Source organism: Schistocerca piceifrons, chromosome 9 (genome assembly GCF_021461385.2).
Source record: "Schistocerca piceifrons isolate TAMUIC-IGC-003096 chromosome 9, iqSchPice1.1, whole genome shotgun sequence".
NCBI lineage: Eukaryota > Metazoa > Arthropoda > Insecta > Orthoptera > Acrididae > Schistocerca > Schistocerca piceifrons.
In genome coordinates, this window is record NC_060146.1 from 217,869,378 (window position 1) to 217,881,641 (window position 12,264).

Below are 12,264 nucleotides of genomic sequence, written 5' to 3' on the forward strand. Positions count from 1 at the left end.
AAGTATTTGTGTATTTTAAATTAGATTTTGTGACACATAAAACAGCCAGAAAATGGAATCTGTGCCGAAAGACGGACGTTTGTAGCTGATCATATCCAAATACAAAGATTCAACAATTTGTGGTTGCACAGTCGGAATGCAAAAAACCCATTGTCATTTCCGCATATACGAGTATTGTAATTATGCTGATACTACTGCTGCACGCTGATTAACATAAATGTACACCAAGTAATGTGTAAAATGTTGACGTCTGCGTAGCTACTGTTTGTCGACAGATTGAACAGCGAAAGAACATCGCTGGCGGGTCGTCGTGATGTACGGTGGAGGTGGAGTATTGTGCGTTGGCAAGAGAGGAAAATGAACTGTGTTTATTAAGCTGAACTTGCACATTCTTTAAGGGAATGAAAACTAATAGCAGGTAACGAGGTGCTTGAAGATGTGTTGAAGGAATTAGATATAACTGGTACTGAGAAAGGCATCGAGTGTGCAACTGCGAAATAACAATACGAATTCCAAGAGAGAAAAACTGTGGCGTCGATTTGTGCAAGCAAAAACTGTTATGCTCATAGTAATAAACAGACTCTTACAACATAATTCGGTACCTATAAGTCCAAGGGGCTTATAGAAGCAATGGCGACGAATGGCGAAAGCAGTCATCTTGACAGCCAGCTAGACCGGCTAAGTATAGGGTCCGAGGAAAGCATAACACGTTCACACATTGATGGAGAGCTAAGTAAGGAGGATGAAGAAGCCTTGGAGAAATGGGGATTCCAATTGAAAGATCTATATCGGCTTGCCCTTAGGTTTTATAAAGGTAAGAATTTCATCTTTTATAAAAGAAAATATAATATAGCATTTGCATTGCTGAAGGAAAATAGTTTAAAACGTGACATTGAAAGTACCATCTGTCCTGTAAACAATGTGCTGATGTTTAAGTATTTCTACCAGAAAGTCTAGTGATTGTTATTTGTTTTTCTGAAAGCAAGTGTTCCAGTCCCAAACAATATTATATTTGTAGTTTGTCACATTCTATAGGCCTAATGCATTCTAGATTTGAATAAAGTTTCCTTTGATGTGTACTTGGTTTTATCCCTTGACATCAGGAAAAACAGGAATGACGTCTTTTCATATTTGTATTCTTTTTTTCAATTAATTTCTATGATATGATAAATGCCACATTAAAAACATAACGAAAATAAATCCATTTAGAAACCAACATTTACATCTTCATAAATACTCTGCAAACAACTAAAGTGCATAGCAGAGGGGTACTGACCTAGCTACCACATGTTAGGCTTTCTTCCCATTCCAATCATATGTAGATTATATTTAAATTTCTCCATGTATGCTGTAAAATGTCAGGTGGAATGTTTGTAAGTACAGTGAATAATTGCTGCCTTAATCATATTGCATTTTGAAATACATTTGCAGTCGTAGTTAATCTCTGATGTCATTAGTCAAAGCAGATGGGTAGAATCAAAAGCCATGGATTTTCTTAACGTTTTTTCAAGTTTTTGACTCTCCAGTTCTAAACAGTTTAAAGTTTGAAGTCTTTGGGTTCCTGGTGTGTAGTTTCTGATCAGTTCACACTTTATGATTAAACAATACTGTGTGCAGTAGCACTTTCATTGTGTGTTTTCATACTATTTTTCAGAACTTCTGTTGTATTTGTAGCAGTTAGGAACACCATTGAACATGTAAGAAAAAAACTTTTATCTTCATCTACAGAAAGCAGCTGTGTATTACTTTCATTTGCCAGTAACAACATACCAGTTGTCGTGTGCCTTTACAGTAGTGCCAGAATGGCAGTCAGTTGCGCAACAGTTAGGATTATTTTGTTGCATGGTATTGTTGGGGATAGTCAAACAGATCTCAACCATGATTCTGTAACAGAATGATGCAACATTATATCCAACACTACTCGGAACACTGCCACTGAACTCCCTCGTTGTGTAGGCTCATGAGAAACGATGGATAGTTGATACATGATATTGGTAACTGTGATTTAGAACAACTTGGTTGCAATGTTTGAAGTGGAGGACTTGGAATTTTTCGTGGACACAATTGTAATCAGAGTTGAAAAATCATTTTAAAATTCCTAGCACCTGGAGTCAAATGCTACTCCATGTATTTGTAGTTCCACATCTAGTGTGACTTTAATTTTAAAGTACTCATCAATTCCCAGCAGATATGGTGCTTGAAGGTCTCTCAGGCATGCATCTGGATTGATTGATCGTTGTAGAATTAATTTTAGACTGTGTAAGGTAACACTGACCTAAAGCAACCCACTAAATCAGAAACTGGTGAACATTGCATTGAAACCAACCACAAAATGAAACACAAAGGCTCAAAAAGTCTGCACAACACATCCCACTATTGGGACTGTGTATACAAGGAGGCTATTGAAATCTGGCTACGTGGGAAACTAATCAACAACAACACTGTATTTCAACTTAGTCAAGCCTGGGCTCCAGCACTGAAAATTCTCCAAACACAGTGAAAGCGGAACACTGAGCACGCCAAAGGTGGAGCGCAGACTGAGGACCGCACTCAAATTGTGAGTGCGAGCTACCCCCACCACTGTAGCATCACATAGTGTGGTCCATACATGGGTTCAGTGGAGGGGGAGACTATATATATGACCCACTGGTCCAGGATGTCAGTGAGCAGGGGTAACCTGATAATGATGGCATGTTGTGCCATCAAAAAATCTTTCAACAATGGTCAATCAATCTGTTTGCAAGCCCGAGAGACTATCAAGCTGATAAACTTTGATGAGATCGCTGCAAATGTGGTGCTGTTTGTAACTGGTTACTTCTTTGTATTTCATAAATAATTGCAGTAATTCCTTAAAATTATTTTTAAATGATAAAATGTTGCCATTGCAATCAACATATTATTATTGGTGCTACAATTTTATGTTGGACATTGCTCAGCACGTATGCGGTTTGATTTATACTTAATAAACAGAATGTAGAAAGTGTAGGGTAAAAGTGTATTTACGGTGTACCACAGCTTTCCCACTATGTGCTGCTGTTTGTAGTTGTCGACATGAAGAATTGTGGGAAGTTAACTAAACAAATCTCGAGTTGGTTGTTGGTAGCCAATCAGAGTGCTTGTTCATAATTTCCTGTGTTTGGCTGTGCCACACGTCACTGTGTCAGCATATCTAATTTCTTTTACATTCGCTTGTGGTGACTTTGCAAAATTGCAACCAAATTGCCACACTCCGATGTAACCTAGGCCTCGGGTTACACTACAGTTGATTCAGTCAGCAAATCTAGTTTTCTTCCCATTCTGCATATCAGAAACAAATTTTCTAATTATTTGGAAAGAAGTAATTAAACTCAGCTATTCTCAGACATGTGAACCGATTGGCTACGACTGACGAAAACAAATTGCCAATAACAGCAAATGGCGGAGGAGCCTGGTTCACTGAAGTGCACTTCAGTCAGAGTTAGTATTGGTTTCTGTGTCCTGTTACTTAACTAGTAACCAAACCAGGGAGTCACTGCATCAACCACACACAGATAAATTATAATGAGTATTCCACAAGACTAAGTCTTAGGCCACTACTATTCTTGCTGTGTGTTAATGCTACGCCATTTCATTTGGGTCATTTAAACCTACTGGTACTGGAGGTCAGTCTATCCTGTGAGATAATGATGCTGTGGCATGTGATGTTGGACATGCACAAAGAGGAAGAGAACCAAACATTGGGTCATTCCATGCCAAGTGGTCTAAACCTTCCCACCATCATGTCTCCAATTTTCTTCAAATTTTATCTGTAGCACTAGTCAAGTGCTAAATTAAGTTTCTCAAGATTTCAAGCCTCTAGCTGCAATACTTGCTGATCTACACCCCCTTGTCTGAAGGGTAGTAAGTTCGCATGCGCGCGACATCAGACAAAATGCCATTTTTGGGGTCTCATAAAATTGAAACCAATTCATAAGAATGGTTAGTAAGATGAGACCCTGTACAGTTTTTTGTGCTGATTCAAACGAAATTAATTATAAGATTACTGATGCAAAATCCGGTCAAACAAGTCGACTCAAAGTGTACCCCTAATTCTGTCGTGACTTAATGCGACAAATTTTGACCAATATTCAGACTGCAATAATTTCCTTGCAGATAAAGATATGGACTTGAACTTTTTACCAAGTCTTATCTTTGTGCTGGACATAATACAGCTGGATTTCCAACTACCCAGGCTTTATAGTCGCCTTGCAAAATCTCTTCAAATTTGGCAGTGTCAGCGCAAATGGCTTTATTTACCAAAGTTCAAAGCCCATTACTACAAAATAGTCAGCCTGGATTTAATTGTGAATAGTATCATCTGAAAGAGAAACTCTTGCTCTACAAGATGGATATATTTTTCTTTTGCAACGCTTCCATTAAGTGCTTATTTACTCAGGTCAAAGTATCTTATATTTTGTGTGCGCAGTGCCCTGCGTTGGTCCATGATGGCTGAGCCATTACTGGTTATCACAATAAAACCAGCATCCCCATCGCCATAGGGGCCACGCCCGATAGCCATGCAGTAACAGCCACGGGTGGGTATCTTTACTGCAGGTTCCCAAGCCTGATTACAGGGTGTCTTTACCACAGGATCCCAAGCCTGATTGTGGGTTTCTTTATGCAGGTTCCCAAGCCTGTCTTCCTCAGTTACTTCATCATTCTGGAAGCATCGTTGATTTGCAAGAGAATGCTTTCAGGAAAACTGTATTGCCGACCAGATGATGTCACTGATGGAGCTGGAATAACACCAATGATAAGTTGTTCTGGAATCCAGCAAGTATCACGTCTTAAGGGCCAATAAAATGAACTTGCAGGACCATGAGGATGCATAAAGCTTATGAAAGCATCTTTCTGTTAGACTGAGATTTCAACGATGTTTCCAATCCACCATTTCTTTTCATAAATGCAAGCAACATACTGCCCAGGCTGAAGATCCATGACTTGAACTACTACTTCAGCAGCACTAATTTTGGCCAAAAAAGATGTCGCATCATTAGAAACTCTACTGACCTTAATTGTCGTCATATCAATGGGCAAAAAATGGTGGTTTTCTCTTGTGCCAGCTAGAGTGTGCCCTTGCAGGAATCTTTCTTCTTGAGAAGCTTTTTCTTCTTCAACTTCCTCTTTGCTGATGAAAAAGAATTTGATTCCATTGATATTATCATTGCAGAAGTTGAAAAGATCTTTGGGTGTTAGAATCTGGTTTTCATATGGACGTTGCAAACTTGCTCTTGCTGCCAACCGTTTTGTTGTGCCTCCAATGCCATCACAAGGCGACTTTCCATGGCTTGTTCCAAAGAAATTCCATTCTGCTGTTATTTCAAAATCTTCTTTGTGATAGCATAAGTTGAGAAAATTCTTGAAATTCTTATATTGTGCAGCTGAACCATCACTGAAGTAGTGGATGTGGCTTATTTTGGAAAATTGCATCTTCAGGTAATTGATTACTTTTCCAATGTAAACATGGACAGTAATTGTATCGTGTCGAAGGCAGTCACTAATAACACAAAGATTCACACATTGCACCTCTTCGTTTTCACAGTAGTAGACTACAAATGGATGAACTGTTGCTTGACTGTTTTCCCAGTGAAAGCCTTGCACTGCATCTTGAACAATAAATGAATAGTTTTCAGCAAAATCCATTAGTATTATGAATTCGCCTTCTTTCAAATCAGTTTTGAGAGCTTTCAGGTGCTGGCTTTGATGCTTGGCAATGTAGTGATGACAAGACAGGTTCCAAATTTTTGCTGCAATATCTTCAACATACTCTTCTGTTGAAAGCTGCTTTGTTTCTAAAGTATCCCTGTCGGTATGAATCCATTGTTTGTACTCAATCAGTTCTTCAGGGTCATTATCTTCAAAATATGTTGCAATAACTGCTTCTACACCTTCTGGACCAGGGCAGTTTTCACAACGATGAAGCATACAATCCTTGTTTTCCAAGCTGCAAACAGCTTTGCTAAGAATTTCCTTGTAGTCTTCATTGATTGATGCACCAGTGAGCATAAGCTTGACATTTTGGTGTATTGTACAGACACAAACTGAGTGCATTCCAGCAGAGCCAACTGTAACACACCATTTTGGTCTAAGCTCGCAAAACTTTGAGAAGCCAATTTCTGGTCCATTTTGCTTCTGATAAGACACGTACATTTCCTTCAAATTGCAAAGCAACAACCGCTTTTGCTTGTACACCTTTGTTCCTGAAATTCTCACAGGCACACAGTCTTTCTTCCCTGGACAAAGTCTGCTGAATTCGTCATCTTGAAAAAAGTCATGTACTTTCTGGACAACTTCATCTGAAAGCTTCCTTCCTTGCCGATTTGCTGGAAAAGCTAGAACACCTTGCTCATTCTTCAGTTTTCTCGCTTGCTTTACCATTCTTTCTGATACATTAAATGCTGTTGTCGTATCTTTAATTGTCCAGCTTCTTGGAACCAAGGTCAATATTTGAACTTTTGTCCTACGATTTGACACTTTACATTTTTCTTTCAACTCTTCTATAAGATTATCAAGATCTGCACAATTATTGCATGGGCGACTTTTACTTGAACTTGGCTGTTCATCGTAATTGATTCCTACAGCAGCAGCAATTTGATTCCCAATTAAACTTTGTGCATCCAAGATCTTTCTTTTTGCATAGCTTTGCTTATCTCTTTTACTTAGTTGTCTTCTTTTCAATGGTGAAGCACCAATAAATGATAAACTTTTGTTGATGGCTGGTTCAGTTTCATCCGTTGTGAAATCTTGTTCAGATTGGGTTGATAGTGATGATGAATCTTCTAGCTTTTGGTTCAGTGCCGACATGCAGCGAGGGCAAAGCTTCTGACCAGGTTTTATATCAATCACTTCTTTTTTCTTTAACAGGCAAAGTTTGGCAGCTGTTTCATTATCAAGCAGTCTAAGTCCAGCTTTTACATTGTGATTCCTCTTCTTGAATGGATTGCAACATTTCTTTTGCATCGCTTGATATTCATGTAGGAAGAGGGCTTCATGGTGGAAGCAAATGATGGAATTTTCGTCAAGTTTGGCTTCTGAACGCGAAACAAGCAATTTCTGGTCACATTCTGTGAAATCACTAAACGCTTTGAATCCAGTCTTCTTAGCATAGAAGATAACATGGCACTTTGATGCAGCAGCATCTTTTCCAATTGAACAGGGGGCCAACGATTCTTCTTCTTCATTAACTTCTGACATCTCTCACTGGCCAATCACTGAATAAAACACGAATGAAATATCCAATTATATCAGTAATTCTAAGCGACTATTAAGATTCAAATTCCTAGAAATGAAGAAAAATTAGTGCATCGCGCATACAAAATATAACAACTTTGATGTGAGTTAATGAGTACTTAATGGTCGCGTTGCAAAAAAAACAAATGTCAGTCTTGTAGAGCAAGAGTTTCTCTTTTAGGTGATACTATTCACAAGCAGATTCAGGCCAACTATTTTTTAGTAATTGGCTTGAAACTTTGGTAAATTTTACCGTTTGTGCTGACACTGCCTAATTTGAAGAGATACTGCAGGGCGACCATATGGCCTGGATCATTGCAAATCCGGCTGCATTATGTCTAGCACAAGCATGAAGCTTGGCCAAAAGTTCAAGTCCATATCTTCAACTGCAAGGAAATCATTGCAGTCTTAATATTGGTCAAAATTTGTCGCGTTGTGTCACGACAAATTTTGAAGTATACTTTGAGTCGAGTTATTTGACCGGGGTTTGCATGAGTAATGTTATACATAATTTCGTTGGAATCAGCAAAAAAAACTGTACAGGGTCGCATCTTACTAACCATTCTTATGAATTAGTTTCGATTTTATTAGACTCCAAATATGACATTTTTTTTATGTTGCATGCACACGGACTAAGTACACTTCAGACAAGGGGGTCTAGATCAGCAGCTATTGCAGCTAGAGGCCTGAAATCTTGGGAAACTTACTTCAACACTTGACTAAAGCTACAGTTAAAATTTGACGAAAATTGGAGACCATGATGGTGGGAACTTTTTTCAGTTTTAGACCACTTGGTGTGGAATGACCCCATTGACAATTACCTTTTTTGTGTTTGTGTGTTATTTTGTATAATGTAGATCGACAGATTAATCTGTAGTGTAGCCTGAGGTATAGATTAGGATGAACGGTGACCGTTTAGTAGTGAATGCAAAATTTTAGCTGTGGTGATTAATGTGATCAGTAGCATAGCTCGAGTCTTAGGTTAGGTTGAAAGGCAACAATGTGGATATGAAGTAGCAAGGTAGTATCAAAGCTTCTGCTTATTCTTTTATTTACACTAGTAGGCAGAGTTAGTCCTTTTTGCTGGGTACACCAGTAATGAATGCCAAGTGCAAAGGCATCAGCAGAGAAAATAGTGAACCTTTTTGTAGAGTATGCTAAATGGTATAGCACAAATTGGCTAGCATTAATATTTGGGGCAGGTTCTTTTTGGGGTAGGGGAGAGGGGAGGGTAGACAGTTTATCCACTTGTGTACTGTCAAGAGTGCTCCATCCCAGTTAATTTACTGAACCAACAATGAATAATAAATTGAGTAGGCTACATATTTTGAAGGTTTTTGGGTTAACTTGAACTGTAAGTGTGCAGTAGAGTTGCTAAAATGTTTTGATACATCTACTTCTAGCATAAAACTAATTTGTTCATGTTTGCTTACTTGGTGGAGGGTGCCCAAGAGCTCATTAAATTTGACTGTTAATAATATCAGTTGATGCTAACTCAAATTTTGTTTCATCTACAGCTATACTGTGCAAGCCACCTTATGGTGTGTGGCAGATGGTATGTCTGGTACCTGTGAATCCCACACACTTGAGCAATATTCTAGAACCGATTGTACGAGTGGTTTGTAAGCAATCTTCTTTGTAGACTGATTGCACTTCCCCAGTGTTCCACCAGTAAACAAAGTCTCCCACCTGCTTTACCCATGACTGAGCCTATGTGATCATTCCGCCCCAGGGTATGAGGGCATGCCCTCATCTCACTCACTTTCATGCATATGCACCAGTCTGTGTGGATTGGGAACTTCTTGCACCCTGGTCGCTGCCCCTGGCACTGCCACAGATGTCTCTTCAGTCACAGCGTCATTGCCATTAACTTTTCCACCCATTCCTGTTTTGTTCATGAAGGGTTGATGGGAAATATGATAGCTTATTTTCTCAAAGTGATCATTTCGCAAGGTATGTGTTAGGAAATATGATGTTCCTCGACTCCTCTTGTACATAGGGGATCTGAGAATGTCAGCAGTAACCTCCGTGACGCACAGAGCCTTCCTTGTACTGTCTGCCACTGGAGTTTGTTGAACATATCACTAACACTCCCACACATGCTCTACAGTCTTGTGAAGAAGCGTTCCATGCTTCATTGTACCTTCTCTTAGTTAAATCTTTTAATACTGCTTGGTAGGCATCCCAGGCTGATGAACATTATTCAAGAATATGTTGAAAAAGCATTTTGTAAACCACTTCTTTTGTTTATGAATTTTACTATGAGCCTCAGTTTGCTATATACACTAATGCTCATAAATTAAGGATAATGCTGACACATGGTGAAACAACACACTGGTGGGCAGTTTGAGGTTTTAAATCACCTCAGGCTATGACCATGTGGCGCATTTGACTTGCGGTCATCGCACGGTGGCACTCGCAGCAGTCCACATATCCAGAGGTGTGTTGGTGCATGTCAGAGTATGGTGCAGCGAGTAAGTGTGCAGACTTTTTCAGATGTGCTAATGGCGACTGTGTGTTGGAAATGGCTCAAAGAACACACATTGATGATGTTATGAGGGGTAGAATACTAGGCGACTGGAAGCTGGTCGTAGCACGGGCCCTCCGTGTGCCACAAAGTGTGATCTCACAATTATGGCAACAATTCCATCAACGTCCACAATTTATAACACCACAAGAAGACTGATATCTCACCATCAGTGCCCGCAGGCGGTAACGAAGTACTACTGCAGGTAGCCTTGCTCGGGACCTTAGCGCAGCCACTGGAACAGTAGTCTCCAGACACACAGCATACAGACGACTGAACGGACATGGTTTATTCACCTGGAGATCTGCAAAGTGCATTCCACTGACCTCTGGCCACAGGAGACTTGTGAAGCCTGGTGTCAAGAACACAGTACATGGTCATTGGAACAGTGGTCCCAGGTTATGTTCACGGACGAGTCAGGTATAGTCTGAACAGTGATTCTTGCCAGATTTTCATCTGGCATGAACCAGGAACCAGATCAGATGTCCTTGAAAGAGACCTGTATGGAGGTCGTGGTTTGATGGTGTGGTGTGGGATTATGATTGGTGCATGTACACCCCTGCATGTCTTTGACAGAGGAACTGTAACAGGCCACATGTATTGGGACGTCATTTTGCACCTGTATGTCCACCTTTTCAGGGGTGCAGTGGGTCCCACCTTGCTCCTGATGGCTGATAACACATGGCCCCACTGAGCTGCCATCGTGGATGAGTACCTTGAAATGGAAGGTATCAGGCGAATGAAATGGCCTGCCTGTTCTTCAGACCTAAACCCCATCGAGCATGTCCAGGATGCTCTCAGTCGACGTATCGCTTCACGTCTTCAACCTCCTACGACTCTTCAGGAGCTCCGACAGGTACTGGTGCAAGAGTGGGAGGTTATACCCCAGGAGCTGCTCGACCACCTGATACAGAGTATGCCAACCTATTGTGCGGCCTGTGTGCGTGGTGATCATATCCCATATTGATGTCTGGGTACATGCACAGGAAACAGTGGCGTTTTGTAACACGTGTTTCGGGATAGTTTTCTGAACTTATCACCAGTACCGTGGACTTACAAATCTGTATTTTGTTTGTTCCCTACGGGTCTATGCTATTAGTGCCAGTTTTGTGTAGTGCCACGTTGTGTGGCACCACATTCTGCAGTTATCTTTAATTTATGAACATGAGTGTACATTACCTGCTATTTGTTTTATTGGTCGTTCCACTTTAGGTCGCTGTGGACAGCTATTCTGAGAGGTATTTTACAGTTGTTATGGTATCCAGTGATTGGACACCGATGGTGTAATTGAGCAGTAATGGATATCTCCGCCTATTTACTCTCAATCTTAAGTTTATTTACCTTTAGGGTAAACTGCCAGTCCCTGCACCAAGCTTTCGATCCTCTGCAGGTCCTCTTGCAGTTCACTACAGGCTTTGCAACATTCCTGTAGACAACAGCATCATGGAGCTTCCAACATTGTCCACTTGGTCAGCAATATAAGTTGTAAATATTAGTACCTCTATAACACTCCTTTATGTTACCCCCAAAATTACCTTTTCGTTTATCAATTTTGGTCCACTGAGAATGTTGTGTTACGTTGTAACTTCAAGGAAAGCTCTATCCAATCTCATATATTATCCATTATTCACTAACTTGAAGTTTGTTCTCTGTAAGGCAGTGCAGAAGTGTATTGGATTCCTCCCAAAAACCAAGGAACATGACGTCAAATGTAGCTATATTGGCTCTACTAGTTTCAACTATTTAGTAATTTTCAGTAGCTCATAATATTTCCCAGTGGCCAATGGCTGTGTCAAAATGTGTTATGACTGAGAAGGTATCTCCTCAAGCCCCTGATAGAAGACTCTACAGAGATCTTCTGTTCTTCGACAAGAGTTATTCAGGAAGTTGGCAGTTCGTTTTCGTCTCACATGACCAGCTTGCAATAACCTCCTGTTTTTATCAGTCTCCCTGATGTGTGGTGTGTCATTTTTGCTATTATTCAACATCTATTAACACAGCAGCCCTGTTCTTTTGATACATATAGCAGTGGTAATGGACAAGTAGCCTGGCATTGTCTCCCCTGCTGCCCACTGCGAGGCAGAATGCTGCCTGGTGGCACTGTGGACATGTGATCCGGGAAGGGAAGCATGTAAATGGAGCAGAGATGAATGAGGATCGTTCTAGCAATAAGGGCTGCAAGTGGGTAAATCCACTGACATGAGCAACTTCAACAAAGTGCAGATTGTCATTGCCTGGCACCTGGGAGCGAGCATCTCAGAACTGGTGATGCTGGTTAGCTATTCAGGTTCTACAATCATGAGCATCTAGTGAAAATGCTCGAAGGATAGTGCCATCAGTATTTGACAAGGTGTCGGATGACCATGTCTCATTTCAGAATGTGGGGTTGGAGGCTTGCCTGCTCTGTGAACTAGGATAGGCGTCTATCTGTATCAGAACTGACAGAGTATGGTGTTTATTTTTTCCCTTTTTCCCAATATCTCTTTACA

At 40.4% G+C, this 12,264-nt stretch overlaps 1 protein-coding gene across 1 annotated transcript in view; it reads left to right on the forward strand.

Annotated features, from left to right (window-relative positions):
- The first annotated feature begins 310 nt into the window (after window positions 1–310).
- Window positions 311–12,264, forward strand: part of LOC124717024 (Golgi resident protein GCP60) — a 90,695-nt gene continuing 78,741 nt past the window's right edge. The window contains exon 1 of the mRNA XM_047243677.1: window positions 311–814. Coding sequence (XP_047099633.1) covers window positions 631–814 — 184 coding nt within the window. The 5' untranslated portion in view covers window positions 311–630. The remainder of the gene's footprint in view (window positions 815–12,264) is intronic.